Source organism: Lichenostomus cassidix, unplaced genomic scaffold (genome assembly GCF_008360975.1).
Source record: "Lichenostomus cassidix isolate B80296 unplaced genomic scaffold, HeHo_3.0 HiC_scaffold_36, whole genome shotgun sequence".
Taxonomy (NCBI): domain Eukaryota; kingdom Metazoa; phylum Chordata; class Aves; order Passeriformes; family Meliphagidae; genus Lichenostomus; species Lichenostomus cassidix.
Genome location: NW_028147270.1, coordinates 1,589,494 through 1,616,076, shown reverse-complemented (window position 1 = coordinate 1,616,076; position 26,583 = coordinate 1,589,494). Strand labels below are relative to the sequence as shown.

The 26,583-nt window shown below is 41.8% G+C and overlaps 1 protein-coding gene and 1 long non-coding RNA gene across 2 annotated transcripts in view; both read left to right on the top strand.

The window, feature by feature from the left end:
- Nucleotides 1-3,146: 3,146 nt before the first annotated feature.
- Nucleotides 3,147-26,583, top strand: part of LOC146423815 (E3 ubiquitin-protein ligase BRE1B-like) — a 43,985-nt gene continuing 20,548 nt past the window's right edge. Inside the window, 10 exon segments of the mRNA XM_085044543.1 lie at nt 3,147-3,261; nt 4,786-4,898; nt 7,889-8,035; nt 13,168-13,242; nt 17,126-17,245; nt 19,958-20,137; nt 22,201-22,336; nt 24,345-24,466; nt 25,652-25,939; nt 25,941-26,059. Coding sequence (XP_084900669.1) covers nt 3,159-3,261; nt 4,786-4,898; nt 7,889-8,035; nt 13,168-13,242; nt 17,126-17,245; nt 19,958-20,137; nt 22,201-22,336; nt 24,345-24,466; nt 25,652-25,939; nt 25,941-26,059 — 1,403 coding nt within the window. The 5' untranslated portion in view covers nt 3,147-3,158.
- Nucleotides 20,218-21,229, top strand: LOC146423817 (uncharacterized). Its single transcript, XR_014847317.1, has 3 exons — nt 20,218-20,406; nt 20,502-20,720; nt 21,023-21,229. It is a non-coding gene; the product is annotated as an uncharacterized LOC146423817 (long non-coding RNA).

Here is a 26,583-nt window from a genome sequence, read left to right as displayed (position 1 = left end):
GATTTTGGGGAAAATTTGGGGATTTTAGAGGAATTTTGGGAGAAGATTTGGGGATTTTGGGGAACATTTGGGAGGAAATTGGGGAAAATTTGGGGAATTTGGGGGAAGATTTGGGGAATTTAGGGAACTTTGGGGATTTTAGGGGAAATTTGGGAGATTTTGGGGAGAAATTTTGGGGGATTTTGGGGAAAGTTTTGGTAATTTTGGAAAATTTGGGGAAATTTGGGGGAAATTTGGTGAATTTTGGGGAAAATTTGGGGATTTTGGGGAAATTTGGGGATTTTGGGGAAAATTTGGGATTTTAGGGGAAAGTTTCAGGGAGTTTGGGGAAATTTGGGGAAATTTGGGAGGAAATTAGAATAAAATTGTAACAAAATTGGAATAAAATTGGAATAAAAATCGAATAAAATTTAAATAAAATTTAAATAAAAATGAAATAAAAATCGAATAAAATTGGAACAATGGTCAATTAAAATTTGAATAAAATTCAAATGAAATTGGAATAAAATTCAAATAAAATTCAAATAAAATTCGAATAAAATTTACATAAAATTCAAATAAAATTAATAAAATTCAATAAATGAATAAAATTCAAATAAAATTCTGAATAAAATTCAAATAAAATTGGAATAAAATTGAAATAAAATTCAAATAAAATTAGAATAAATGAATAAAATTCTAATAAAATTGAATAAAATTGAATAAAATTTAATAAAATTGGAATAAAATTCAAATAAATTAGAATAAAATTGGAGTAAAATTCAAATTAAATTAATTAAATTGGAATAAAATTAATAAAATTGGAATAAAATTCAAATAAAATTGAATAAAATTTCAAATAAAATTCAAATAAAATTCAAATAAAATTTGAATAAAATTCGAATAAAATTCAATAAGATTAGAATAAAATTCAAATAAAATCAAATAAAATTAATAAATTCAAATAAAATTAGAATAAAATTCAAATAAAATTTATAATAAAATTTAATAGAAATCTAACTAAAATTCAAATTAAAAATCAAATAAAGTTAATAAAATTTGAATAAAATTCAAATAAAATTCAACAAAATAATAAAATTTTAATAAAATTCAAATAATTTCAACCAAAAATCGGAATAAAACTGAATAATTTAATAAATTTGAATAAAATTTTCATTAAAATTTGCATAAAATTTGCATAAATTCCCCCCGAATTAACCCTTTCAGAGCCGTGGGCGGATGAAGCTCCTCCCTCTGCCCCTCCCCCGCCCCGGCTGGGCTTTGCACCTGAGGCTGTGAAACACCTGGGGAACCACCTGGGCAGAGCCCAGCGGGGGCTGCACCACCTGGGGAGCCTGCTGAGTAATAATCGTGAGTTTGGGGAGATTTTGGGGAATTTTGGGATTTTTTGGGGGATTTTTGGTGAAATTATGGTGATTTTTGGGGATTTTTTGGGGATTTTTTGTGGTTTTTTGGGCACCTGGTGGCACCTGAAGGGTTAAAAACACACCTGGGTGAAGTTTGGGTGAAATTTGGGTGAGTTTTGGTGAAATTTTGGTGATTTTTTGGGACTTTTTAGTGATCTTTTGGCATTTTTAGTGATTTTTTGGTGAATTTTGAGTGATTTTTTTGGCCATTTTTTGGTGATTTTTTAGGTGATTTTTAGTGATTTTCAGTGAATTTTTAGTGATTTTTTAAACAATTTTTTGTGATTTTTTGGTCATTTTTTGGTCATTTTTTTGTGGTTTTTTGGTGATTTTTTAGTGATTTTTTAGTGATTTTTTAGTGACATTTTAGGGATTTTTGGGCCATTTTTAGTGATTTTTAGTGATTTTTAGTGACTTTTTTTGGCCACTTTTTAGTGACTTTTTGGTGATTTTTTTGTGATTTTTTGGGTATTTTTTTGGATTTTTTAGTGGTTTTTTAGTGATTTATTTAGTGATTTTTGGTGATTTTTTGGTGGTTTTTTTAAGTGATTTTTTTCAGGGATTTTTTAGTGATTTTTGAGAGATTTTTGAGTGATTTTTGAGTGATTTTTTAGTGATTGTTTTGCCATTTTTTGTGATTTTTTGGTGATTTTTTAGTCAATTTTTAGTGGTTTTTTTGCCATTTTTGGCCATTTTTTGTGATTTTTTGGGTAATTTTTTGTGATTTTTTTGGTGATTTTTTAGTGATTTTTTAGTTATTGTTTTGCCATTTTTTAGTGATTTTTTAGTGAATTTTCAGTGTTTTTTTGTGATTTTTTTGTGGTTTTTTGTGATTTTTTGGTGAATTTTTTGGTGATTTTTTGTGATTTTTTTAGTGATTTTTTGTGATTTTTTCGTCTTTTTTTTGTGGTTTTTGGTGATTTTTTTAGTGATTTTTTTAGCCATTTTTTGGTGTCTTTTGGGTGATTTTTTGGGTGATTTTCCACTGATTTCTCAGTGATTTTCAGCGATTTTTGGGTGAATTTTGGGTGATTTTTGGTCACCTGTGAAACACCTGGGGAACCACCTGGGCAGAGCCCAGCGGGGGCTGCACCACCTGGGGAGCCTGCTCAGCAATAATCGTCAGTTTTTGGGAAATTTTGGGGAAATTTGGTGAAATTTCGGGGAAATTCGGGCGAAATTTGGGGATTTTTTAGTGATTTTTGGGGATTTTTTAGTGATTTTTGGGGATTTTTTAGTGATTTTTGGGGATTTTTTTAGTGATTTTTTAGTGATTTTTTGGGTGATTTTTCTGGGATTTTTTGGGTATTTTTTGGGGTTTTTTTTGTGATTTTTTGGTGATTTTTCGTGGTTTTCTAGTGATTTTTAGTGATTTTTTGGCCATTTTTTCGCCATTTTTTGTGATTTTTATGTGATTTTTTTAGTGGTTTTTTGGTCATTTTTTGGCCATTTTTGGTGATTATTTTAGTGATTTTTTAGTGATTTTTTAGTGATTTTTTAGTGATTTTTGGTGATTTTTGGGTGATTTTTAGTGATTTTTTTGTGATTTTTTTAGTGATTTTTTGTGATTATTTTGTGATTTTTTAGTGATTTTTTGGTGATTTTTTAGTGATTTTTATGCAATTTTTTAAGTGATTTTTGGTGATTTTTTTGTGATTTTTCAGTGATTTTTTTGTGATTTTTAGGGATTTTTTTGGTGATTTTTGGATGATTTTTTGGTGACTTTTGGGTGAATTTTTAGTGATTTTTGGGATGATTTTGGGTGAATTTTGGGTGATTTTGGGTCACCTGGGGAACCACCTGGGCAGAGCCCAGCGGGGGCTGCACCACCTGGGGAGCCTGCTCAGCAATAACCGTGAGTTTGGGGAGAATTTGGGATTTTTGGTGAAATTTTGGGAAAATTTGGTGAAATTATGGCGATTTTTAGTGATTTTTTAGTGATTTTTTTGGTGATTTTTGGGCTTTTTTTGGGCAAAATTTGGGGATTTTTTAGTGATTTTTCGCAGGAATTTCTCCGAAATTCCCAATTTTTGGCTATTTTTCCCCAAATCCCAGCGGATCTGGCCGAGCCTGGCAGGGAATTGGCTCATTTTTATGGGAATTTTCCAGAAATTTTGAACATTTTAAATGGAAAATTTTCCAGGAATTTCAGGCGGTTTTATGGTAATTTTGTGGGAATTTTGGAAATTTGGGAATTCCCGATTTTTGGGTGCATTTGGATGGAATTTGGGTGGAATTTTTTTGCAGATTTTCGAAGATTTTAGTCATTTTTAATGCGATTTTTTGGGGAATTTTGGTCATTTTTCGCTGGAATTTCACTGGAATTTCTCCGAAATTTCGGGATTTTCTCCAAAATTCCCAATTTTTGGCTATTTTTCCCCAAATCCCAGCGGATCTGGCCGAGCCTGGGTGGGAATTGGCTCATTTTTATGGGAATTTTCCAAGAATTTTAGATTTTTTTAAATGAGAATTTTCTTGAAATTTTGGGTATTTTTAAATGGGAATTTTTTGGGAATTTCAGGTGTTTTTTATGGGAATTTTTCACTAATTCTGGACATTTCTCCTGGAAATTTCGTGGAAATTTAGGGAAATTTCATGGAAATTTAGGGGAATTTATGGAAATTAAAAATGGGAATTTTCTGGGAATTTCAGTCGCTTTTAACAGGAATTTTGGGAGATTTTAGTCATTTTTAATGCGATTTTTTGGGGAATTTTGGTCATTTTTCACTGGAATTTCGAGGGAATTTCTCCGAAATTTCGGGATTTTCTCTGAAATTCCCAATTTTTGGCTATTTTTCCCCAAATCCCAGCGGATCTGGCCGAGCCTGGCAGGGAACTGCTGAAGGAACTCCAATTTTAGAGAGAATATTTGGGATTTTGGGATCAGTTTTTGGGTGAGATTTGGGGAATTTTGGGAAATTTGGGAATTCCTGATTTTTGGGTGGATTTGGATGGAATTTTTGGGAACATTTTGGGTGTTTTCTGTGGGATTTGGTGGGAATTCCAAGCAGATTTTTTTGGGGTTTTTTTCATGGGAATTTTCTGGGATTTTAGTTTTTCTTTTCTGGGAATTTTGTGAGAATTTCAGCGTTTTTTGGGGAAATTTTTTAGGAATTTTTTGGGCTCTTTTGATGGGATTTTTATGGAGATTTAGGGGATTTTTATGGTGATTTTTCAGGAAATTTTAATGGGAATTTTCTGGGAATTTCAGTCGTTTTTAATGGGAATTTTGGGAGATTTTAGTCATTTTTAATGCGATTTTTTGGGGAATTTTGGTCGTTTTTCGCTGGAATTTCACTGGAATTTCGCTGGAATTTCGCGGGAATTCCTCAGAAATCCCAAAAATTCCCAAAATTCCCTATTTTTCCCCAAATCCCAGCGGATCTGGCGGAGCCTGGCCGGGAGCTGCTGAAGGAACTGCTGCGGGAACATCGGCGGCTGCAGGAGCTGCTGCTGCACCTGCAGGAGAAACACCAGAGGGAGGCGCTGGAGGTACTGGGTTGTACTGGTTTGGACTGGGAGGGACTGGTTTGGACTGGGAGGGGTTAAAAAGGCAGAAAAATGGGGGAAAAAATGGGAAAAAATGGGGGAAATGGGGGAAAAAGGGTTAAAAATGGGGAAGAAAGGGTTAAAAATGGGGAAGAAAGGGTTAAAAAGTGGGGAAACATGGATTGGGAGTTACTGGTTTGTACTGGGAGGGACTGGGAGGGACTGAGAGGGGGAAAAATGGGGAAAAATGGGGAAAAATGGGGAAAAATGGGGAAAAAAATGGGGAAGAAAGGGTTAAAAATGGGGAAGAAAGGGTTAAAAATGGGGAAAAAAGGGTTAAAAAAGGGGAAAATCAGGGAATAAAGGGTTAAAAAGTGGGGAAAATGGGTTAAAAACTGGAAAAAATGGGAAAAATGGTTAAAAAATGGGGGAAAATGGGGAAAAAAGGGTTAAAAATGGGGAAAATGGGAAAAAATGGAAAAATGGGGAAAAATGGGGGAAAAAAAGGGAAAAAATGGATAAAAATTGTGAAAAAATGGGGGAAAATGGGGAAAAAAGGGTTAAAAATGGGGAAAAATGGAAAAAATGGGAAAATGGGAAAAATGGGAAAAAATGGAGAAAAAATGGGAAAAAACAGGAAAAATGGATAAAAGATGGGAAAATGGGGGAAAAAGGGTTAAAAAATGAGAAAAAAGAGTGGAAAAAGGGAAGAAATGGGATTGGGGGTTACTGGTTTATACTGGTTTATACTGGGAGGGAGCTGAAGGAGGTAAAAATGGGGAAAAACGGGAAAAAATGAAAAATGGGGAAAAAAGGGTTAAAAAGTGGGGAAAAGGGTTAAAAAATTGGGTTTTAAAGTGTTTTTAAGGTTTTCTTCATACTGATTTATACTGGTTTGGACTGGGAGGGACTGGGAGGGAGATGAAGGGGTTAAAAAATGGGGGAAAATGGGGAAAAATTGGGGAAAAAATGAGAAAAATGGGAAAAAAATGGGAAAAAAAGAGGGAAAAATGTTAAAAAATGGAGGAAAATGGGGAAAAATGGGGAATTAAGGATTAAAAAAATGGGGTAAAATGGGTTAAAAATGGGGAAGGGGATTGGGAGTTACTGGTTTGTACTGGTTTATACTGGGAGGGAGCTGAAGGGTTAAAATTGGGGGGAAAATGGGGAAAAATGGGGAAAAATGGGTGAAAAAATTGTGGCAAAATGGGGAAAAATGGTTAAAAATAGGAAGAGATGGGGCCTAAAGGGTTAAAAAATGGGAAAAAATTGGGGAAAATGGTGGAAAAATGGGGAAAAGATTGGGGGAAAAATGGGAAAATGGGCTTGGGGGTTACTGGTTTATACTGGTTTATACTGGTTTGGACTGGGAGGGGAGTGGGAGGAGCTGGGAGGGACTGGAAGGGGTTAAAAATGGGGAAAAAACAGGAAAGAAAATGTCACCATTTCCCCCATTTTTCCCCTATTTTTCCCCATTTTTTCCCCATTTTTCCCCCAAATTTCCCCCAAATTTCCCCTCACCTGATCTTACCTGTCTCACCTGGGGTGGATTTTGGGTCAATTTACACCAATTTGGGATGAATTTGGGACCATTTTGAATATTTTTTCCTATTTTTCCCAATTTTTTTCTCATTTTTTCCGCATTTTTCACCCAAATTTCCCCCAAATTTCACCCAAATTTCCCCTCACCTGTCCCACCTGTCTCACCTGGGGTGGATTTTGGGTCAATTTAGCCCAATTTTGGGTCAATCTGAGCTCTTTTTTCATCATTTTTTCCCAATTTTTCTGCATTTTTTCCCCATTTTTCCCATTTTTCCGCATTTTTCACCCAAATTTCACTGGAATCTCTCCTCACCTGATCTCACCTGTGTTACCTGAAGTGGATTTTGGGTCAATTTAGCTCAATTTTGGGTGGATTTGGAGTCAATCTGAGCCATTTTTGGGTCATTTTTCCCCATTTTACCCCATTTTTCCCCAATTTCCCCCAAATTTCCCCCAAATTTCACCCAAATTTCACCCAAATTTCCCCTCACCTGTCTCACCTGAGTCTCACCTGTCTCACCTGGGGTGGATTTTGGGTCAATTTACCCCAATTTTGGGTAGGTTTGATGTCATTTTTTCCCCATTTTTCGCCATTTTTCACCCATTTTTCCCCATTTTTCCCCCAAATTTCCCCTCACCTGTCTCACCTGTCTCAGGTAACTCACCTGTCTCACCTGGGGTGAATTTTGGGTCAATTTACTCCAATTTTAGGTGGTTTTTCCCCATTTTACCCCATTTTTCCCCATTTTTCACCCAAATTTCCCCCAAATTTCCCCTCACCTGTCCCACCTGTCTCAGGTGTCCCACCTGTCTCACCTGGGGTGGATTTTGGGTCAATTTACCCCAATTTTGGGTGGTTTGATGCCATTTTTTCCCCATTTTTCCCCATTTTTCACCCAAATTTCACCCAAATTTCCCCTCACCTGTCCCACCTGTCTCAGGTGTCCTACTTGTCTCACCTGGGGTGGATTTTGGGTCAATTTACCCCAATTTTGGGTGGATTTGGGGTAGATTTGGACCATTTTTCAATGCTTTTGAGCCAATTTTTCCCCATTTTTCCCCCAAATTTCACCCAAATTTTCCCCAAATTTCCCCCAAAATTCCCCTCACCTGTCTCAGGTAACTCACCTGTCTCACCTGAGGTGGATTTTGGGTCAATTTACCCCAATTTTGGGTCAATCTGAACCATTTTTGGGTCATTTTCCCCTCATTTTTCACCGGAATTTCGCGGGAATTTCCCCTCACCTGTCTCACCTGTGTCACCTGGGGTGGATTTTGGGTCAATTTACCCCAATTTTGGGTGGATTTGGGGTCAACCTGAGCCATTTTTTCATTGTTTTTTCCCCATTTTTCTGCATTTTTTCCCCATTTTTCCCCCAAATTTCCCCCAAATTTCCCCTCACCTGTCCCACCTGTCTCACCTGTCTCACCTGTGGCTCTCACCTGGGCAGCTGGCCGAGCTGCAGGACAAAGCCACGTCGGCCGAGACGAAGGTGCTAGAGATGGGGACGACGCTGGAGGGGCTGCAGTGGGACAGCGCCAAGCTGCGGAAACGGGAGGGCAGGCTGGACAGACACCTGGCCGAGGCCCTGGAACAGGTGAGACACACCTGGATACACCTGGGCAGGCTGGACAGACACCTGGCCGAGGCCTTGGAACAGGTAAATACACTTGGGGACACCTGGGCAGGCTGGACAGACACCTGGCCGAGGCCCTGGAACAGGTGAGACACACCTGGGGACAGGTGAGACACACCTGGGCAGGCTGGACAGACACCTGGCCGAGGCCCTGGAGCAGGTAAATACACCTGGGGACACCTGGGATACACCTGGATACACCTGGGATACACCTGGGTAGGTAAAACACACCTGGGCAGGCTGGACAGACACCTGGCCGAGGCCCTGGAACAGGTGAGACACACCTGGGACAGGTGAGACACACCTGGGCGGGCTGGACAGACACCTGGCTGAGGCCTTGGAACAGGTGAGATATACTTGGGACAGGTGAGACACACCTGGGGACACCTGGGCAGGCTGGACAGACACCTGGCCGAGGCCCTCGAACAGGTAAATACACCTGGATACACCTGGGCAGGCTGGACAGACACCTGGCCGAGGCCTTGGAACAGGTAAATACACCTGGGGACACCTGGGCAGGCTGGACAGACACCTGGCCGAGGCCCTGGAACAGGTGAGACACACCTGGGGACACCTGGGATATGTTAGGATCCATTGGGACACACCTGGGCAGGTAAAACACACCTGGGCAGGCTGGACAGACACCTGGCCGAGGCCCTGGAACAGGTGAGACACACCTGGATACACTTGGGGACACGTGGGGACATCTGGGATACAGCTGGGATACGTTGGGATACACCTGGGCACACCTGGGATACATTAGGATACATTGGGATACACCTGGGGACACCTGAGTACACCTGGGGACACCTGCGGGACACTTGGATACACCTGGGCACACCTGGGGACACCTGGGCAGGCTGGACAGACACCTGGCTGAGGCCCTGGAACAGGTAAATACACCTGGATACACCTGGGATACACCTGGGATATACCTGGGATACATTGAGATACATTGGGATATATATGGGATACACCTGGGATACACCTGGGCAGGTAAAACACACCTGGGCAGGCTGGACAGACACCTGGCCGAGGCCCTGGAACAGGTGAGACACACCTGGGGCCATCTAGGATCCATTGGGATACACCTGGGATACACCTGGATATACATAGAATGTATCGGGATACATTGGGACACACCTGAGTACACCTGGGATATACCTGGGATACACCTGGGCAGGTAAAACACACCTGGGCAGGCTGGACAGACACCTGGCCGAGGCCCTGGAACAGGTAAATACACCTGGGGACACCTGGGATACACCTGGGGACACCTGGGCAGGCTGGACAGACACCTGGCCGAGGCTCTGGAACAGGTGAGATATACCTGGGGACACCTGGGATACACCTGGATACACCTGGGATACATTGGGATACACCTGGAGACACCTGGGCAGGTGAGACACACCTGGGGACAGGTGAGATACACCTGGGGACACCTGGGCAGTCTGGACAGACACCTGGCTGAGGCCCTGGAACAGGTGAGACACACCTGGGGACACCTGAGAGACACCTGGGGACACCTGGGATACACTGGAATACACCTGGGGACACCTGGGCAGGCTGGACAGACACCTGGCCGAGGCCTTGGAACAGGTAAATACACCTGGATACACCTGGGCTACACACCTGTCTCACCTGAGGTGGATTTTGGGTCAATTTAGCCCAATTTTGGGTGGATTTGGGGTCAATCTGAGCCATTTTTGGGTTGTTTTTTCCCATTTTTTCCCCATTTTTCCCCCAAATTTCCCTCACCTGGTCTAACCTGTCTCACCTGAGTCTCACCTGAGTCTCACCTGTGTCACCTGAGATGAATTTTGGGTCAAGTTAGCCCAATTTTGGGTCAATCTGAGCCATTTTTGGGTCATTTTTCCCCATTTTCCCCCATTTTTTTCCATTTTTTCCCCATTTTTTCCCCAAATTTCCCTCACCTGGTCTCACCTGGTTGGTCTCACCTGGGGTGGATTTTGGGTCAATTTACCCCAATTTTGGGTCATTTTTCCCCATTTTTCCCAATTTTTCCCCATTTTTTCCCATTTTTTCCCCATTTTTCCCATTTTTTCCCCAAATTTCCCTCACCTGTCTCACCTGGTCTCACCTGAGGTGGATTTTGGGTCATTTTTCCCCATTTTCCCCCATTTTTTCTCCAAATTTCCACATTTTTTCCCCAATTTTTCCCATTTTTTCCCCAAATTTCCCTCACCTGGTTGGTCTCACCTGTCCAGCTCACCTGTCTCACCTGAGATGGATTTTAGGTCAATTTACCCCAATTTTGGGTCAATCTGAGCCATTTTTTCCCATTTTTCCCCAATTTTTCCCCATTTTTCCCCCAAATTTCCCTCACCTGGTCTCACCTGTCTCACCTGGTCTCACCTGAGGTGGATTTTGGGTCAATTTAGCTCAATTTTGGGTCAATCTGAGCCCTCTTTTCATCATTTTTTCCCATTTTTTCCCATTTTCCCCCTATTTTTTCCATTTTTCCCGCATTTTTCTTGGGAATTTCCCTCACCTGTCTCACCTGTGCTCACCTGTCTCACCTGAGTCTCACCTGTGTTACCTGTGGGTGAATTTTGGGTCAATTAGCTCAATTTTGGGTCAATCTGAGCCATTTTTTCCCAATTTTTCCCCATTTTTCCCCATTTTTTCTCATTTTTCCCCATTTTTTCCCCAAATTTCCCTCACCTGGTCCCACCTGGTCACACCTGAGGTGGATTTTAGGTCAATTTACCCCAATTTTGGGACAATCTGAGCCATTTTTTCATCGTTTTTCCCCATTTTTCCCCATTTTTCCCCATTTTTTCCCATTTTTCCTGGGAATTTCCCCTCACCTGTCCCACCTGTCTCACCTGGGATGGATTTTGGGTCAATTTAGCTCAATTTTTGGGTCATTTTTTCCCCATTTTTCCCCAATTTTTTTTCCCTATTTTTCCCCATTTTTCCCCATTTTTTCCCATTTTTTCCCCAATTTCTCCCCATTTTTCTCATTTTTCCTGGGAATTTCCTCTCACCTGATCTCACCTGAGTCTCACCTGAGGTGGATTTTGGGTCAATTTACTCCAATTTTGGGTGGATTTGGGGTCAATCTGAGCCATTTTTTGGTGCTTTTTCCCCATTTTTCCCCATTTTTTCCGCAAATTTCCCTCACCTGTCTCACCTGAGTCTCACCTGAGTCTCACCTGTGTCACCTGAGATGAATTTTGGGTCAATTTAGCCCAATTTTGGGTCAATCTGAGCCATTTTTGGGTCATTTTCCCCCATTTTTTCCCATTTTTTCCCCATTTTTCACCTGAATTTCCCTCACCTGGTCTCACCTGGTTGGTCTCACCTGGGGTGGATTTTGGGTCAATTTACCCCAATTTTGGGTCATTTTTCCCCATTTTTTCCCCAAATTTCCCTCACCTGGTCTCACTTGTCTCACCTGAGTCTCACCTGAGTCTCACCTGTGTTACCTGTGGGTGAATTTGGGGTCAATTTAGCCCAATTTTGGGTCAATCTGAGCCATTTTTTCGTCATTTTTCCCCATTTTTTCCCATTTTTTTCCCATTTTTCACCTGAATTTCCCTCACCTGGTCTCACCTGTCTCACCTGAGGTGGATTTTGGGTCAATTTAGCTCAATTTTGGGTCATTTTTCCCCATTTTTTCCCCATTTTTTCCCATTTCTCACCTGAATTTCCCTCACCTGTCCCACCTGGGGTGGATTTTGGGTCAATTTACCCCAATTTTGGGTCAATCTGAGCCATTTTTTCTGCATTTTTTCCCATTTTCCCCCAATTTTTCCCCATTTTTTCCCCGAATTTCCCCTCACCTGTCTCACCTGTCTCACCTGTCTCACCTGGGGTGGATTTTGGGTCAATTTACCCCAATTTTGGGTGGATTTGGGGTCAACCTGAGCCATTTTTTCCCCATTTTCCCCATTTTTCCCCATTTTTTCCCATTTTTCCCCCAAATTTCCCTCACCTGCCTCACCTGTTGGTCTCACCTGGGGTGGATTTTGGGTCAATTTACCCCAATTTTGGGTCAATCTGAGCCATTTTTCCCATTTTTCCCCTTTTCCTCCCATTTTTTCCCATTTTTTCCCCAATTTCTCCCCATTTTTCTCATTTTTCCTGGGAATTTCCTCTCACCTGTCTCACCTGAGGTGGATTTTGGGTCAATTTACTCCAATTTTGGGTGGATTTGGGGTCAATCTGAGCCATTTTTTGGTGCTTTTTCCCCATTTTTCCCCATTTTTTCCCCAAATTTCCCTCACCTGTCTCATCTGAGTCTCACCTGAGTCTCACCTGTCTCACCTGAGATGAATTTTGGGTCAATTTAGCCCAATTTTGGGTCAATCTGAGCCATTTTTGGGTCATTTTTCCCCATTTTTTTCCCCATTTTTTCCCATTTTTTCCCCATTTTTCCAATTTTTTCCCGTTTTTTCCCCATTTTTCCTGGGAATTTCCCTTACCTGGTCTCACCTGAGTCTCACCTGGTCTCACCTGGTTGGTCTCACCTGGGGTGGATTTTGGGTCAATTTACCCCAATTTTGGGTCATTTTCCCCCATTTTTTCCCCATTTTTCTCCATTTTCTCCCATTTTTCCCATTTTTTCCCCAATTTCTCCCCATTTTTCTCATTTTTCCTGGGAATTTCCTCTCACCTGATCTCACCTGTCTCACCTGAGGTAGATTTTGGGTCAATTTAGCCCAATTTTGGGTGGATTTTGGGTCAATCTGAGCCATTTTTTCCCCATTTTTCCCATTTTTTTCCCAATTTTTCCCCATTTTTCACCTGAATTTCCCTCACCTGGCTCACCTGTTGGTCTCACCTGAGGTGGATTTTGGGTCAATTTAGCTCAATTTTGGGTCAATCTGAGCCATTTTTGAGTCATTTTTTCCCCATTTTTTCCCCTTTTTTCCTCCATTTTTCCCATTTTTCCCCATTTTTTCCCCATTTTTTCCCCTTTTTTCCTCCATTTTTCCCATTTTTCCCCATTTTTTCCCCATTTTTTCCCATTTTTCCCCATTTTTCCCCATTTTTTCCCCAAATTTCCCTCACCTGGTCTCACCTGTCCATCTCACCTGGCTCACCTGTTGTTCTCACCTGTGCAGCTCACCTCAGGCTCCTACGGCTCGGGAAGCTCCGGAGGATTCCAAGGAGGACAAATCACCCTCAGCATGCAGAAGGTACCCGAAATTTTGGGGATTTTGGGGAAATTTGGGGAGTTTTGGGGAATTTTTATGGAATTTCTAGGGAATTTTTGTGGAATTTTTACAGAATTTTTGGGAATTATAATGAAATTTTAGGGAATTTTTATGAAATTTCAAGCAGTTTTTACCAATTTTTGTGAAATTTTTATAAAATTTTGGGGAATTTTTGAAATTTTGGGGAATTTTAAAGAAATTTTGCAAAATTTTGAGGAATTTTACAAAATTTTAGGAATTTAATGAAGTTTTAGGGATTTTTAATGAAATTTGGGAATTTTATGTAATTTTGGGGAATTTTTAATGAAATTTTGGGGAATTTTTACCAAGTTTTATGGAATTTTTACAAAATCATTGGGAATTTTAATGAAATTTATGGTAATTTTAATGAAGTTTTAGGGAATTTTTACAAAATTTGGGAATTTTAATGAAATTTTGGGGAAGTTTTAAGAAATTTTAGGGGATTTTTTCAAAATTTTGAGGAATTTTTATGAATTTTTATGGAATTTTAATCAATTTTTGGGGAAATTTAAATGAAATTTTTTGGAATTTTAAAAAAATTTAGGGAATTTTTAGGAAATTTTAGGAATTTTAATGAAAATTTGACGAAATTTTACAAAAATTATTGGAATTGTAATGAAATTTTTGGGAATTTGATGAAATTTTGAGGAATTTTACAAAATTTTAATAAAATTTTTTGAAATTTACAAAATCTTTGGGAGTTTTTACGAAATTTTGGGGAATTTTTACAAAATTTATGAGAAATTTTACAAAATTTTGAATTTTTTACAAAATTTTGGGGAAATTTTATTAAATTTTGGAATTTTTATAAATTTTTTGAATTTTTACAAAATTTTGGGGAATTTTTTTGGAAATTTTTGGGATTTTTATTTCCGACTTTGGGAAATTTTTGGAGTTTTTTTCCCATTTTGGGAAATTTTTTGGGCTCAATTTTCTGGGAATTTCAGGGAATTTTGGGAATTTTTTTCCCAAAGATCTTCAGGAATTTTCAAATTCCATCGGTTTTTTGGGTCGAATTCCGCAAATTTTGGTCAATTTTGTCAGTTTGAGATTCTAAAGATGGATTTGGGATAAATTTGATGGATTTGGGTTGAAATTTGATGGTTTCGACTTGGATTTTATGGGATTTTTTTGGGATTTTTTGGGATTTTTTGGGATTTTTTTGGGATTTTTTTGGATTTTTTGGGAATTTCCAATTCCAATGGATTTTTTGGGTCAAAATTCCCAAATTTTGGTCAATTCCAGTTCGAGATGCTGAACTTGGATTTTCTGGGAATTTCAATGGATTTGGGTTGGAATTTCATCATTTTTGGCTCAAATTTTCTGCGGATTTTTGGGAATTTTCTGGATTTTTTTCCCAATTTTCGGGAATTTCCAAATCCCCCGAATTTTTTGGGTGGAATTCCATGGATTTTGGTCAATTCCAGTTCGAGATGCTGAACTTGGATTTTCTAGGAATTGGAATGGATTTGGGAAGAAATTTGATGGATTTGGGTTGAAATTTGATAGTTTCGACTTGGATTTTATGGGATTTTTTGGGGATTTTTTGGGATTTTTTGAGGATTTTTTGGGATTTTTTGGGAATTTCCAACTCCCCCAAATTTTTTGGGTCGAAATTCCCAAATTTTGGTCAATTCCAGTTGGAGATGCTGAATGCAGAGCTGGAGGGAAACCAGGATTTGGGTTGGAATTTCATCATTTTTGGGTCAAATTTTCTGGGAATTTTGGGAATCTTTTCCCAATTTTTACAAATCTTGGATTCCAATGGATTTTTTGGGTCGAATTCCCCAAATTTTGGTCAATTTTGTCAGTTTGAGATTCTGAAATTGAATTTGGGATGAATTTTGATGGATTTGGGTTGAAATTTGATAGTTTTGACTTGGATTTTTTGGGATTTTTTTGGGGATTTTCTCCCAATTTTCGGGAATTTCCAACTCCCCTAAATTTTTTAGGTCGAATTCCCTGGATTTTGGCCAATTCCAGTTCGAGATGCTGAATTTGGATTTTCTAGGAATTTGAATGGATTTGGGAAGAAATTTGATGTATTTGGGTTGAAATTTGATGGTTTCGACTTGGATTTTTTGGGATTTTTTGGGGATTTTTTCCCAAATTTTACAAATTTTGGATCCCAACAGATGTTTTGGGTGAAATTCCTTGGATTTTGGTCAATTTTAGTTCGAGATGCTGAACTTGGATTTTCTGGGAATTTCGATGAATTTAGGTTGAAATTTGATTGATTTGGGTTGAAATTTGATCATTTCGACTTGGATTTTTTGGGATTTTTTGGGATTTTTTCCCAATTTTCGGGAATTTCCAAATCCCCCGAATTTTTTGGGTCAAATTCCCCAAATTTTGGTCAATTCCAGTTCGAGATGCTGAACGCAGAGCTGGAGGGGAACCAGGATTTGGGATGAAATTTCATAGTGTCAACTTGGATTTTTTGGGATTTTTTTGGGATTTTTTCCCAATTCTCGGGAATTTCCCATTCCAATGGATTTTTTGGGTCAAATTCCCCAAGTTTTGGTCAATCCTGGGAATCTGAGATTCTGAACTTGGATTTGGGAAGAATTTCGATGGATTTGGGATGAAATTTGATGGATTTGGGTTGAAATTTTATCATTTTAGGGACAAATTTTCTGGGAATTTTTGGGAATCTTTTCCCAATTTTTACAAATTTTGGATTCCAATGGAATTTTTGGGTCGAATTCCCCAAATTTTGGTCAATCCTGAGAATTTGAGATTCTGAACTTAGATTTGGGAAGAATTTCGATGGATTTGGGATGAATGTGGGTTGAAATTTCATCATTTTGGGGTCGAATTTTGTGGGATTTTTTGGGGATTTTTTCCCGATTTTTTCCCGATTTTTACACATTTCCGTTTCCAATGGATTTTTTGGGTCGAGTTCCCCAAATTTTGGTCAATTTTGTCAGTTTGAGATTCTAAACTTGGATTTTGGATGAAATTTGATGGTTTTGGGTTGAAATTTGATAGTTTCGACTTGGATTTTTTGGGATTTTTTTGGGGATTTTCTCCCAATTTTCGGGAATTTCCAACTCCCCTAAATTTTTTAGGTCGAATTCCCTGGATTTTGGCGAATTCCAGTTCGAGATGCTGAACTTGGATTTTCTAGGAATTTCAATGGATTTGGGAACAAATTTGATGTGTTTGGGATGAAATTTGATGGTTTCAACTTGGATTTTTTGGGATTTTTTGGGATTTTTTTGGGATTTTTTGGGATTTTTTGGGAATTTCTGATTCCAACGGATTTTTTGGGTTGAATTCCCCAAATTTTGGTCAATTCCAGTTCGAGATGCTGAATGCAGAGCTGGAGGGGAACCAGGATTTGGGTTGGAATTTGATGGTTTTTACTTGGATTTTTTGGGATTTTTTTGGGATTTTTTTTTTAATTTTTCCCCATTTTCGGAAATTTCCAAATTCCAATGGATTTTTTGGGTCGAATTCCCCAAATTTTGGTCAATTTTGTCAGTTTGAGATTCTGAAATTGAATTTGGGATGAATTTTGATGGATTTGGGTTGAAATTTGATAGTTTCGACTTGGATTTTTTGGGATTTTTTGAGGATTTTTCTCCAAATTTTGGGGAATTTTCCATTCCAACGGATTTTTTGGGTCGAATTCCCCAAATTTTGGTCAATTTTGTCACTTTGAGATTCTAAACTTGGATTTGGGATGAAATTTGATGGATTTGGGTTGGAATTTCACCATTTTTGGGTCAAATTTTCTGGGGATTTTTGGGAATTTTCCAGAATTTTTTCCGGATTTTTACAAATTTCCGATTCTTTGGATTTTTTTGGGTTGAAATTCCCAAATTTTGGTCAATTCCAGTTCGAGATGCTGAACGCAGAGCTGGAGGGGAACCAGGACTTGGCGAATTCCCGCATGGCTGAGCTGGAGAAGCTGCAGCTGGAGCTGCAGGCGGCCGTGAGAGGCCAGGAGAGGCTCAAGGTGGGTTTTGGGGAGAAAATTGGGGATTTTGGGAAATTTTGGGACTTTTGGGACTTTTGGGAATTGAGATATTGGGAGAAATGGGGAAAAAATGGGAAAAAAAGGGGAAAAAATGGGAGAAAAATGAGGAAAATTGGGAAAAAATGAGAGAAAAATGGGGAAAATTGAGGAAAATTGGGAAAAATGGGGAATTTGGGACATTGAGAGGATTTGGGATATTTTGGGATTTTTGGGTTATTTTGGGACTTTTGGGGATATTTGGGATATTTGGGATTTTGGGGATATTTGGGGAATTTTTGGGATATTTTGGGAATTTTTGGCATTTTGGGATATTTGGGACATTGAGGCCAGGAGAGGCTCAAGGTGGGTTTTGGGGAGAAAATTTGGGATTTTGGGATTTTTTGGGATTTTGGGGATTTTTGGATGTTGGGAAAAATGGGGAAGAATTGGGAAAATGGGGAAAAAATGGGGAAAAAATGGGAAAAAATGAGAAAAAATGGGAAAAAATGGGGAAAAATGAGGAAAAAATGGGGAAAAATGAGAAAAAATGGGGAAAAAATGGGGGAAAATCAGGAAAAAATGGGGAAAAAATGGAGAAAAATGGAGAAAAAAATCAGAAAAAATGGGGAAAAATAGGAAAATAAGGAAAAATTGGGGAGAAGTGGGGAAAATGGGGAAAAAATGGTTTAAAAAATGGGTAAAAAATAGGGAAAATATGGGAAAAAATGGGGGGAAGATGGAGAAAAATTGGGAAAAAAATAGGGAAGAATAAGGAAAAAAATGGGAAAAAATGGGAGGAAAAAATGGGAAAAAAATCATGGAAAATGGTTAAAAAATGGGGAAAAAATAAGAAAAAAAAGGGCAAAAATAGGAAAAAACCAGAAAGAATAAAAAATTCAAACCACTGCGAGGAAGAACCAAAATAACTCCATTTTGGGAAAAAATTAAGAAAAAAAATTGTAAAAAAATAGGAAAAAATGGAAAAAAATAGGAAAAAATGTGAGAAAAAAATGGAAAAAAATGGGAAAAAATAGGAAAAATGGGGAAAAAATGGGGAAAAATGGAGAAAAAACGGGAAAAAATAAGGAAAAAAATGGGGGAAAAATGGGGAGAAAATAGAGAAAAAGTAGGAAAAAAGAGGAGAAAAAATGGGGGAAAAATGGGGAAAAGAATTGGAATAAAAAATAGGAAAAAATGGTGAAAAAACAGGAAAAAATTGTAAAAAATAGGAGAAAAAATGGGGAAATGGGGGAAAAATGGGGAAAAATGGCAAAAAAATGGAGAAAAAAATAGCAAAAAAATGGGGGAAAATAAGAAGAAATAGGAAAAAATGGGGAAAAAATGGGAAAAAAGGGGGAAAAATGGGGAGAAAGTAACGAAATAATAGGAAAAAATAGGAGGAAAAATGGGGAAAAAATAGGAAAAAATGGGAAAAAATGGTAAAAGATGGGAGAAAAAAAGGGAAAAAATGTGGAAAAAATAGGAAAAATGGGGAAAAATAGGAAAAAAGCGGGGAAAATGCGAAAAAAAGGGGAAAATGGGGAAAAAATAGGGAAAAAATGGGGAAAAAATGGGGAAAAATGGGGGAAAAATGGTAAAAAAATAGGAAAAAATTGAGAAAAAACAGGAAAAAAATGGGGGAAAAATGGGAAAAAATTGGGAAAAAGTAGAAATTCAAATTGCTGCTACAAATAACCAAATTAATTCCATTTTGTGCCATTTTTTGCCGTTTCTGCTGCCCTGCCCAGGTGGCTCTGCGCTCCTTGCCCGAGGAGGGAAAAATGGGGAAAAACAGGGAAAAAGGGGAAAAAATTAAGAAAAAAAAATTGGAAAAAAAATAGGAAAAAATGGAAAAAAAATAGGAAAAAATGGGGAAAAAAATGGAAAAAAAATAGGAAAAATGGGAAAAATGGAGGAAAAAATGGGGAAAAATTGGGGAAAAATTGGGCGAAAATGTGGTGAAAATAGGAAAAGAGAAAGAGAGAGAAAAAATTGGGGAAAATGAGAAAAATAGGAAAAAAATTGGAATAAAAAATAGGAAAAATTGTAAAAAATAGGAGAAAAAATGGGGAAAATGGGGGAAAAATGGGGAAAATACAGAAAAAAATTGGGAAAAAAATAGCAAAAAAATGGGGGAAAATAAGAAAAAAGAGGAAAAAATGGGGGAAAAATGGGAAAAAAGGGGGAAAAATGGGGAGAAAGTAACTAAATAATAGGAAAAAATAGGAGAAAAAATGGGGAAAAAATAGGAAAAAATAGGAAAAAATGGTAAAAGATGGGAGAAAATTGTGAAAAAATGGGGTAAAGATTGTAAAAAAGTAGGATAAATGTTGGGAAAAAATGGGGAAAAATGGGGGAAAATAGGAAAAAATTGGGAAAATATGGGAAAAAATGGGGGAAAAATGGGGAAAATTTGGGAAAAGAGTAGGATAAATAGGGGGAAAATGGGGGGAAAATGGGAGAAAAAATTGGGAAAAACATAGAAAAAAATGGAGAAAAAATTGGGAAAAACATAGAAAAAAATGGGGAAAATATGGGAAAAAATGGGGGAAAAATGGTAAAAAAATAGGAAAAAATGGGAGAAAAAACAGGAAAAAAATGGGGAAAAAATGGGAAAAAATGGGAAAAAACGGGAAAAAATTGGAAACTCCAATCAGTGCTCCAAACAACCAAATTAATTCCATTTTTTGCCGTTTCTGCTGCCCTGGCCAGGTGGCTCTGCGCTCCTTGCCCGAGGAGGCGGTGAAGGAAGCTCTGGAGTACAAAGTGCTCCAGTCGCAGTTCTCGCTGCTCTACCACGAGAGCCTGCAGGTGAAGACGCAGCTGGACGAGGCGCGGGCGCTGCTGCTGGCCACCAAGAACAGCCACCTGCGCCACATCGAGCACATGGAGGTCAGCCGGGGTCAGCCGGGGGTCAACAAGGGGGTTTGGGGGGAGTTTTGGGGGGTGGAGTGGCGGGAATCGCCATCCAAGATGGCCGCCAGGGCTGGTAATCCCATAATTCCCCAATCCAAGATGGCCGCCGGGGCTGGCAATCCCATAATTCCCAATCCAAGATGGCCGCCGGTGCCATCAGTCTAATGGCGGGTTGTCCAAGATGGCCGCCGGCGCCATCAATCCCATAATTCCCAATCCAAGATGGCCGCCAGTGTCACTCTGGGGTCATTAAGACCCAGTAATTGGGATCCAAGATGGCCACCGGGACTACAAATCCCACAATTCCCCAATCCAAGATGGCCACCGGCACCATTCTGAGGTCATTAAATCCTAATTAATCCTAATCCAAGATGGCTGCCAGTACTACAAATCCCATAATTCCCCATCCAAGATGGCCGCCGGGGCCGTCAGTCCCAAAATTCCCAATCCAAAATGGCCGCTGGCACCATTAATCCCATAATTCCCCAATCCAAGATGGCCACCAGCACCATCAATCCCATAATTCCCAATCCAAGATGGCCGCCAGTGTCACATTGGGGTCGTTAAGTCCCAGTAATTGCGATCCAAGATGGCCGCCGGGACTACAGATCCCATAATTCCCCATCCAAGATGGCCGCCGGGACTACAGATCCCATAATTCCCCAATCCAAAATGGCCGCCAGTGCCGTAAGTATATTAGCGCATCATCCAAGATGGCTGCCAGGACTACAAATCCCATAATTCCCCATCCAAGATGGCCACTGGCGCAATCAATCCCAAAATTCCCCAATCCAAGATGGCTACCGGGACTACAAATCCCATAATTCCCCAATCCAAGATGGCCACTGGCGCCATTTTCAGGTCATTAAGTCCTAAATAATTCTAATCCAAGATGGCCGCCCGGACTACAAATCCCACAATTCCCTGTCCAAGATGGCCGCCAGGACTACAAATCCCATAATTCCCCAATCCAAGATGGCCGCCAGTACTACAAGTCCCATAATTCCCCAATCCAAGATGGCTGCCGGGACTACAAATCCCATAATTCCCCAGTCCAAGATGGCCGCCGGGACTACAAATCCCACAATTCCCTGTCCAAGATGGCCGATTTTTAAAAAAATCCAGAAAAAAAATCTGAAAAAACAGACAAACAAAAAAATGAAAACTGGAAAAAATATCTGATAAAAAATAAAAAGAAATTCAGGTAAAAATTAAAAAAAAAAAATCTGAAAAAATTCCAAAGAATCAAAACAAAATCGAAAAAAATGCAAAAAAATTTAAAAAAAAAACTAAAAATGCAAAAAAATTCGAAAAAAATCTAAAAAAATTTTTTAAAAATCGAAAAAAATCTGAAAAAATCCCAAAAAGTCCAAAAAAACTCTGAAAAAATTCCAAAAAAAATCTAAAAAAATTCCCAAAAATTTCCCAAATATCCCCAAAAGTCTCACCTGTCCCTCCCCTGTCCCCCAGAAAATTCCCCAAAAATAAAAAAAAACAATTTAAAAAATTGTCTAAAAGTTGAAGAAAAAATTCCAAAGAATTACAAGAAGATCCAGGAATGTAATGATAAAATCTGGATAAAAAATACAAAAAATCGGAAAAAAATGCGAAAAAAAATTGGAAAAAGTTGAAATAAATATCTGGGAAAAATTTGAAAAATTTTTTAAAATCCAAAAATGTGAAAATTTTTAAAAATCTGGGAAAAAATCGAAAGTAAAAAATTTCAAAATTGGAAAAATTCAAAAATCTGGAAACTAAAAATCCAAAAATCGAAAAAATTGAAAAATTTCAAAAAATGGAAAAATTTCAAAACTAAAAAATAAATCTAAATCGAAATCGAAAAAAAATATTTAAAAATCTGAAAAAAATTTTAAAATAATCTGAAAAAAATCTGAAAAAATTCGAAAAAAATTCAAAAAAAATCCGAAAAAATTCCAAAAAAAATAGTAAAAATTAAAAAAAATTCCCAAAAAATTCCCAAAAGTCTCTCAAAGTCTCACCTGTCCCTCACCTGTCTGTCCCGTGTGTCACCTGGTCAGAGTGACGAGCTGGGGGTGCAGAAGCGGCTGCGCACGGAGGTGATCCAGCTGGAGGACACCTTGGCTCAGGTGCGCAAGGAGTACGAGATGCTGCGCATCGAGTTCGAGCAGAACCTGGCGGCCAACGAGCAGGCAGGTGAGAGAGACACACCTGGGGACACCTGGGGACAGGTGAGATACACCTGGGGACACCTGAGACACACCTGGGGACACGTGGGGACATCTGTGACACACCTGGGGACACCTGAGGGCAGTTAGAGATGTCTGGGGACACCTGGATACACCTGAGATACACCTGGGGACATCTGAGACACACCTGGGGACATCTGAGAGATACTTGGGGACACACCTGGGGACACCTGGGGACAGGGTGGGGACACCTGGGGACATCTGAGAGATAATTGGGGACATCTGGGGACACTTGAGACACACCTGGGGACACCTGAGACACATCTGGGGACATCTGTGACACACCTGGGGGCACCTGAGGGACACCTGAGACACACCTGGGGACACCCAGGAACACTTGAGACACACCTGGGGACATCTGTGACACACCTGAGAGATACCTGGGGACACCTGGGGACACCTGGGGACACTCTGGGGACACTTGAGACACACCCGGGGACATCTGAGAGACACTTGGAGATACCTGGGGACAGGGGAGACACACCTGGGGACATCTGGGAACACCTGAGGTACACCTGGGGACACTTGAGACATACCTGGGGACAGCTGAGACCTGGGGACACCTGAGGACAGGTGAGATACACCTGGGGACACACCTGGGGACACCTGAGACACACCTGGGGACAGCTGGGGACACCTGGGGACAGCTGAGAGATACCTGGGAGATACCTGAGACACCTGGGGACACCTGAGAGACACTTGGGGACACCTGGGAGATATCTGGGATACACCTGGGAACACTTGAGACACACCTGGGGACAACTGGGGACACCTGGGGGCAGGTGGGACACACCTGGGGACATCTGAGAGATACCTGAGACACACCTGGGGACACCTGGGGACACCTGAGAGACACCTGGGGACATCTGGGGATACCTGGGGACACTTTGGGGACACCTGGGGACACCTGAGAGATACTTGGGGACAGGAGAGACACACCTGAGAGATACCTGGGGACACCTGGGACAGCTGGGGACACACCTGGGGACACCTGAGGGACACCTGGGGACACCTGAGGACAGGTGAGACACACCTGGGGACACCTGAGAGATACCTGGGGACACCTGGCTACCTCTGAGACACTTGGGGACACCTGGGGACATCTGTGACACACCTGAGGGACACCCGAGACGCACCTGGGGACACCTGGGATACACCTGGGGGCACCCAGGAATACTTGAGACACACCTGGGGACATCTGTGACACACCTGAGAGACACCTGGGGACAGGGGAGAGACATCTGGGGACACCTGGGGGACACCTGGGGACACTTGATGACACCTGAGACACACCTGGGGACACCTGGGGGACACCTGAGACGCATCTCGGACACACCTGGGGACGCCTGAAACACACCTGAGTACAGGTGGGAGACACCTGGGGACACCTGAGAGATACCTTGGGACACCTGGCTACCTCTGAGACACCTGGGGACACCTGAGGGACACCTGAGACACACCTGGAGACATCTGTGACACACCTGGGGACACCTGGGGACACCTGAGACGCACCTGGGGACACCTGGGATACACCTGGGGACACCCAGAAACACTTGAGACACACCTTGGGACACACCTGGGGACATCTGTGACACACCTGAGAGATACCTGGGGACACCTGGGGACAGGGGAGAGACATCTGGGGACACCTGGGATACACCTGGGGACACCTGAGGGACACCTGAGACACACCTGGGGACATCTGTGACACCCCTGAGAGATACCTGGGGACACCTGGGGACACCTGAGACACACCTGGTGACACACCTGAGACACACCTGAGTACAGGTGGGACACACCTGGGGACACCAGGGGACGCCTGTGACACACCTGGGGACACCTGAGACACACCTGGGGACACCTGAGACACACCTGAGAGACACACCTGGTGACACACCTGGTGACACACCTGAGGCACACCTGGCCACTCACCTGTATGACGTCACCCTCCCCAGGGCCGATCAACCGCGAGATGCGTCACCTGATCAGCTCGCTGCAGAACCACAACCACCAGCTGAAGGGCGACGTGCAGCGCTACAAGCGCAAGCTGCGCGAGGTGCAGGCCGAGATCAACAAGGTGGGCGTGGCCTGAGCCCCGGGAGGGGGCGTGGCCTGGTGGGAATGGGGGCGGGGCTTTGTTAAAGGGGCGTGGCTCCTTTAAGGGGTGTGGTTTTTAAAGGGTGCGGCTCCTTTAAGGGGTGTGGCTCCTTTAAGGGGTGTGGCTCCTTTAAGAGGGTGTGGCCATTTGAAAATAGGGCGTGGTCCCTTTAAATGGGCGTGGTCTCCTTAAAAAATAGGTTGTGGTCCCTTTAAGAGGGGTGGGTGGGGCTTTAAAGGGGTGTGGCTCCTTTAAGAGGTGTGGCTTTAAAGGGTGTGGCTCCTTTAAGAGGTGTGGCTTTAAGGGGTGTGGCTCCTTTAAGAGGTGTGGCTCCTTTAAGAGGGTGTGGTTTTAAAAGGGTGTGGCTCCTTTAAGAGGGGCGTGGCTCCTTTAAGAGAGTGTGGCTAAAAAGGGGCGTGGCTCCTTTAAGAGGGTGTGGCTCCTTTAAGAGGTGTGGCTTTAAAGGGTGTGGCTCCTTTAAGGGGTGTGGCCATTTGAAAATAGGGCGTGGCCCCTTTAAGAGAGTGGGCGTGGCCCCTTTAAAAACGGGAGGGAGTGGCTTAAGTGGGCGTGGTCCCTTTAAGAATGGAACGTGGCTCCTCTAAGAGCGGTGGGTGGGGCTTAAGTGGGCGTGGCTTCCCTTTAAATGGGCGTGGCCTCTCAAAAAAGTGATCAGTGCCCCTTTAAATGGGCGTGGCTCCTTTAAAAAAGTGGGCGTGGCCCCTTTAAATGGGCGTGGTCTCTCAAAAAAAGTGTCACTGCCCCTTTAAGTGGGCGTGGATCCCTTAAAAATCGGGTGTGGCCCCTTTAAATGGGCGTGGCTTCCAAGAAAAGGTGTTACTGCCCCTTTAAATGGGCGTGGCTTTCTTAAAAACAGGTCACGGCCCCTTTAAATGGGCGTGGCCTCTCAAAAAAAGTGTCACTGCCCCTTTAAATGGGGCGTGGCTTCCTTAAAAACAGGACGCGGCCCCTTTAAAAGGGCGTGGCCTCTCAAAAAAAGGCGACACTGCCCCTTTAAATGGGCGTGGCCTCTCAAAAAATGGGCGTGGCCTCTCAGAAAATGCATTACTGCCCCTTTAAAAGGGCGTGGCCTCTCAAAAAAAAAAGCCGTTGCCCCTTTAAATGGGCGTGGCCGCTAAGCCCCGCCCCCTTTCTCCCCTCCAGCTCCGCCTCCAGGCCAGCGGCGCCCCTCCCCCTCCCGCCCAAGCCCCGCCCCCTCCCCCTCCCCCCGCCGCCAGCCCCGCCCCCTCCTCCTCCTCCTCCAGCTCCGCCTCCCCGGGCCGCCGCCGCCCCAAACCCCGCCCCCTCCGAGGAGAAAGAGGGCGTGGCCAACCCCGACCCCGCCCCCAAGCCGGCCCAGCCAATCAAAGAGGAGGAAGAAGAGCCCAGCCCCGCCCCTTTACCCCCGAGCCCCGCCCCCTCCCTGCCCCGCCAGCCAATGAAGGAGCAGGCTGCGGTGGTGGCCACGCCCCCCGCCAGGCCACGCCCCCCGAGGGGCGGGGAGAGGCCGAAGGGGGAGGAGCCGAAGAAGAAAGACTCGGAGGTGCTGAAGCAGCTGAGGGCGGAGCTGAAGTGAGTTATGCTAATGAGATGCTAATGAAGGGGGAGGGGATTGGGGAAGGGGAGGGGCTTGTGAGGATTTGGGGAGGGGCTTGGTGGGGATGGGGAGGGGTTTAGACGGTGGGCGGGGCTTAGAGGGGGAATAAATGTGTTTATGCAAATTATATGTAAATTAGATGGAAATTATATGCAAATTAAGTTCTAATGTGCAAAAATTGGCAGGTTTTTGGGGAGTGGGGGGAGTTGGGGAGGAGCTTGGTGAGGTTTGGGGAGGAGTTTAGAGTGTGGGCGGGGCTTAGAGGGGGAATTGATGTGTTTTGTGCAAATTAGATGTAAATCACATGAAAATGTATGCAAATTGTATGCAAATTAGTGGATAATGTCCAAGAATTAGCCATTTTGGGGAGTGGGAGGAGTTGGGGAGGAGCTTGGTGGGGATTTGGGGAGGAGCTTAGAGGGTGGGTGTGGCTTAGAGGAGGAAATGGATATGTTTAGGCAAGTTAGATGCAAATTATATGTAAAATATATGCAAATTA